Source organism: Solanum lycopersicum, chromosome 8 (assembly GCF_036512215.1).
Source record: "Solanum lycopersicum chromosome 8, SLM_r2.1".
NCBI classification, from domain to species: Eukaryota; Viridiplantae; Streptophyta; class Magnoliopsida; order Solanales; family Solanaceae; genus Solanum; species Solanum lycopersicum.
Window position 1 is genome coordinate 50827419 of NC_090807.1, and position 5446 is coordinate 50832864.

General features: G+C 42.7%; 1 protein-coding gene across 1 annotated transcript; it reads right to left on the reverse strand.

Moving 5' to 3' along the window:
- Positions 1 to 458: 458 nt before the first annotated feature.
- LOC138338007 (uncharacterized) lies at positions 459 to 1821 on the reverse strand. Its single transcript, XM_069288456.1, has 3 exons — positions 1762 to 1821; positions 1156 to 1661; positions 459 to 921 (listed from the first exon to the last, which is right to left on the reverse strand). Exons 1-3 carry the CDS (start codon positions 1819 to 1821, stop codon positions 459 to 461), a joined length of 1029 nt encoding a protein of 342 aa, XP_069144557.1.
- Positions 1822 to 5446: the final 3625 nt, after the last annotated feature.

The window sequence follows — 5446 nt, forward strand, 5'->3', positions numbered from 1 at the left end:
CCATGAGAGAAACCCATACCTTTATTGATGTTCAAACGAAGAATTTGCTACCCAAAACTCTCTAAAAAAATCAGCCCAAGTTACCTCAACGTCCACACCACTCAATGAACTGTTGATGTATTCTTTGATTTTATTGTGCTTGGCAGAATAACCTGAGAAAGACGGAGAACGTGAGAGAGGGAGAGAGAACTATTAGGATTAGAAGACTAAATTCAAGACTTAGTCAAATAGAATTTAAATTAAATTAATACTAATCTAGTTTATTTTAATTAATAGGCGAAAGGACCATTATGCCCTTAAAATTTCATATCTTTAATTAATAACTAAGTCACCTTAAGTACCTATTTATTCTTATTTGTTTTTCCCTTTTTTGGATCGTTACATTATCCCCCTCTTAGGAACATTCGTTCCCGAATGACACTACCATTACACATCTTGATGCCAATTCAGATCATAACTTAATCGCTATGCACAATAAGCCAATAGCAACAAAATATGAAGAGATAAGGAATTATAGTCTTACGAGTAGGAAGTCTAACCTCAAGAGCTGAAAAGATGGGGATAGCGGGATCTCTTGTCGGCCTCACCTCCCACGTAGCCCCCTCCACAAGATGATTTCTCCACAATAACTTCACTGTGTCAATCGCCTTGTTCCTCAGCCGCTTGACCTGTCTGTCTAAGATCTTAATAGGTACTTCCTCATAGGACAAGTCTTCACCAACCCCCAAATCTTCAACACGTAGGATTGATGCTGGATCACCTAGGAACTTCTTCAACATAGAGACATGGAGGACTGGATGAACAGAAGCTAGATCTGCAGGCAATGCTAACTCATAGGCCACCTCACCCACACGTTGTAGGATCTCATATGGCCCCACATACCTCGGACTCAGTTTTCCTTTCCTACCGAATCTCATCACCCTTTTCATAGGAAATATCTACAAGTAAACCTGGTCATGAACGTTAAATTCTAAAGGTCACTTTCTGTTGTCTGCGTATGATTTCTGTCGGCTGTAAGCGGTAGCCAACCTGTCCCTAATCATTATAACTTTCTCCAAAGCCTCATGAATGATCTCTGGACCCAAAATGGATGACTCTCCAACCTCGAACCACCCAACTGGATATCTACACCTCCTACCATACAATGCCTCAAACGGTGCCATCCCAATGCTGGAGTGATAGCTATTATTATACGAGAACTCTATCAAAGGTAGATGGTCATCCCAGTTACCTCTAAAGTAAATCACACACGCTCTCAACATGTCCTCCAATGTCTGAATGATGCGCTCTGCCTGCCCATCTGTCTGAGGATGAAAGGCAGTGCTAAGTTTCACCTGCGTGCCCATGCTTTTCTGGAAAGATCTCCAGAAATGCGAATTAAACTGAGATCCTCTATATGAAATGATAGACAAAGGAATCCCATGCCATCTCAGAATCTCATCAATGTATATTCTCGCGTAATCCTTGGTTCTGTAAGTAGACTTCACAGCGATAAAGTCAGAACACTTAGTCAATCTGTCCACAATAACCCATATGGAGTTATGCTGTCTCCTAGTCCTCAGAAGACCAACCACGAAGTACATATTAATGGCCTCCCATTTCCAAGTCGGAACCTCAATAATCTGAGTCAGACCACCAGGCTTAAGATGATCTGCCTTAACCTGTTGACAATTAGTACATTTAGCCACATAGTTTGCAATATCCTTCTTTGTGCCATCCCACCAATAAATCTTCTTAAGATCATGATACATTTGGTGGAACCTGGATATATGGAATATCTGGAACCATGGGCCTCTGCCACAATCCTGGCCCGTAAATCATTTACGTCTGGTACACACAACCGGTTTTGGTATCTAATTATCCCATCATCTCCCAAAGCGAAAGACTCGTTCATTTTTAACAACATTGGGTCCTTCAGCTCCATCAACACAGGATCAAGATGCTGAACCTTTTTGATTTCAACTATCAGGGATTATTCGAAACTAGGGTGAACTGAAATATCTCCACTATTAGAGTCAACCAACCGCACACCCAGTCTGTCCAGTCTGTGTAACTCTTTCACTAGCTCCTGCTTCTCATCCTCAACGTGGGTTGTACTCCCCATGCTCATCCTGCTCAAAGCATCAGCCACAACATTAGCCTTACCTGGATGGTAGTGCACATTCATGTCATAATCCTTCAACAACTCCAACCATCTGCGTTGACATAGATTCAACCCTCTATGTGTGAACACGTACTGGAGACTCTTATGATCCGTGAACACATCCACATGCACTCCATACAGATAATGCCTCCACAACTTCAATGCAAACGTCACAGTTGTCAACTCCAAGTCATGAGTGGGATAATTCTTTTCATGAACCTTGAGATGTCTGGAAGCATAGGCTATCACCTTACCAGCCTGTATAAGAACACATCCCAAACAAACCCTAGATGCATCACTATAGACAGTGTAATTCTCGCCACTCTTAGGCAGTGTAAGCACCGGGGCTGAAGTGAGTCTATCCTTGAGCTCCTGGAAACTCTTCTCACAAGTCTCTGTCCATTCAAACTTGAATTTCTTCTTTGTCAAGGCTGTAAGTGGTGCAGTAATGGAAGAAAATCCCTCCACAAACCTGCGGTAGTAACCAGCCAATCCCAGAAATCTATGGATATCGATGGGAGTAAGAGGCTTTGGCCAGTTCTTAACAACTTCAATCTTTCTGGGGTCCACTTCTACACCTTGATCGGACACAATATGGCCCAAGAATGTCACTGATCTCAACCAAAATTCACACTTGCTGAATTTGGCATACAACTGATGCTGTCTAAGTACCTGCGAGGTTAGTCTCAAATGTTGTTCATGCTCTTCCTTGGTCTTAGAGTAGATGAGAATGTCATCAATGAATACTATGATGAAAGAGTCAAGGTATTCACGGAAGACTCTGTTCATGAGATCCATAAATGCAGCAGGTGCATTCGTAAGACCAAATGACATAACCAAAAACACATAATGACCATAACGGGTACTAAAAGTTGCTTTTGGGACATCCCTATCCCTTACCCTAAGATGAAGATACCCTGAACAAAGATCAATCTTCGAGAAGAAACTAAACCCTTGGAGCTGATAGAACAAATCATCAATTCTGGGAAGTGGATACTTATCCTTTACAGTGACTTTGTTGAGCTGCGGCTAATCAATACACATTCTAAGGGTCCCATCTTTCTTTTTTACAAACAACACTGGAGCGCCCCAAGGGGATATGCTCGGCTGAATGAAACCCTTATCAGTGAGATCTTTTAACTGCAGCTTCAACTCTTTGAGTTCTGCTGGAGCAATTCTATAAGGAGGAATTGAGATTGGTTTAGTATCAGGTTTTAAGTCGATACCAAAGTCAATCTCTCGAAGGGGAGGGACTCCATACAAATCTTCAGTAAACACATCTAGGAATTCATTTACTACAAGCATCGAGTCTATGGAAGGAACGTCGTGATTTAAATCATTGACTCTCACAATATGACATAGTAACCTCTTGAACATTATTTTATTGGACTTAAGATTTGAAATCAAGGGTTTAGGAAGATTCAGATTGTTCCCCTCCCAGAATAACTCTTCTTTATTAGGGAAGCGAAACCTCACAACTCTACTACGACAGTCCAAGCAAGCATAATAGCTGTGAAGCCAGTCCATGAAAAGAATAATATCAAAATCATGCATGGGTAACTCAATCAAGTTTGCACACATAGTCTTGCCACTTACAACTATTGGGTAATTTTTGTATACCTTATCAGTTCATACATTTTCTCCTAAAGGCGTAATAACCACTATAGGATCATGCAGAAATTCAGATAGTATTTCAAAAGTTAGGGCAAGCAGAGGAGTCACAAAGGAAAGCGTAGACCCTATATCAAGTAAAGCATAAACAGAAGTTGAGAATACTTGCAGCATACCTGTGATCACATCAGCGGAATTCTTCTACTCCTCCCTGCCTTTCAGGGTATAGAATATGTTTCTCTTGAGAGGCTCGGCTGCTGCTGCACTCTGTGGGGTAGTCCTAGGCTGAGCATTACCTCTAGTCTGACCTCTGTTCTGGGGACAGTCTCTGACCATGTGTCCACTCTTACCACAACCGAAGCAGGCATTAGTACCCTATCTGCATTCTCCACTGTGAGCTCGGCCACACTTACCAGAGGTCTTATTTGGAAGCTGCATCTCACCTCCATTGCCCCTCTTGAGTTCGGGTCTGCCTCCTCTAGGTGTTCTATTTCTTTGAGGGTTATAACTCCCATAACTCTGTTGCCCCTTCTTGAATTTGGGCTGCTCACGGACGCCAAAATTGTTTCTATGGCCTCCATGGCTGGGACCTTCCTGATCTTAAGTCCTAGGCCTCCTAATATCACGAACACCTCTCCTCTACCTGCTGAACATGCACCATCAACCTAGAAAGGTCCATATTATCATGGAGCATCACATACCGACATTCCTCCTCCAGGTCTCCATTGATTCCTGTGAGGAACCTGCTCATCTCATCCTTGCTGTTCGAAACCAGGGAAGTAGCATACATGGATAATTTCAACAAAGCTAAGTACTCTCCTCATTGTTGCTATTAATATCAAGGTAAGTAACATACCTTGATAGCTTCACAAACTTCAGGTAATACTCCATGACCGTCATAGATCCTTGTTTAAGGTTAATGAACTCCTCAACCTTGGCTTCCTTCATCTCTATGGGGAAGAATCTTCCCAAAAATGTCGTCTTGAACAGCTCCCATGTGACTAGCACTCCATCTAGGACGCGACTATCTTGCCACATCTTGTACCAAGTTTGGGCAACATCCTTGAGCTGGTAGGAAGCCAGCTCAACCTTCTAAATATCAATGGCCCCCATGGCCACCAGGATCTTATGCACCTCGTCTCTAAACTCTTGAGGATCCTTTGAAGTCTTAGCCCCTGTGAATACAGAAGGATTCATCTTCGTGAAATCTCGCAGTCTGTCAGCCATGCTGCGAACCAGTGGGTTCTTGCTCTAAACATCCTGCCGGTTGACTTGGGCAGTCATAGTCTGGGCTTGCATCGTGATGGCCTATGCCATTTGGGTTAGAGATGCCCTCACCTCTGCATCAGTCAACCCAGCTGGGTTAACCGGCATGGACACTCCTTCAACTGGAGCCTGGGGTGGACTCTGATTACCCTTAGTTGCTGCTCCTCCTGTCCTCAAACCTTTAGTCCTCCAAGTGTTCATTCTCTTAAAACAACAAGGATTGATGTTAGACACGTTCATAACGCCAAGAATTCAAACATTAGGAAAAGCACGATAAGATCAGGAGAAGGGAAATTTTTCCTACGCATCATGTAGTCTCTAATCCAGGATAGTGGTGCACTTCACTACCATGATTTAGAAACCACTCAATATGGTTGATGTGAACTCATTATTCTCAGAATTTAACCTAAGGCTCTGATACAACCT

Excerpts from the sequence above, each read along its gene's own strand:
- LOC138338007 (XM_069288456.1), bottom strand. The coding sequence starts at position 1,821 with ATGATTTACGGGCCAGGATTGTGGCAGAGGCCCATGGTTCCAGATATT. Across the intron at positions 1,662-1,761 it reads CAGATATTCCATATATCCAG|GTTAAGGCAGATCATCTTAA; the intron begins GTTCCACCAAAT and ends AATTGTCAACAG. Across the intron at positions 922-1,155 it reads TCCAGCATTGGGATGGCACC|GGTGATGAGATTCGGTAGGA; the intron begins GTTTGAGGCATT and ends TCCTATGAAAAG.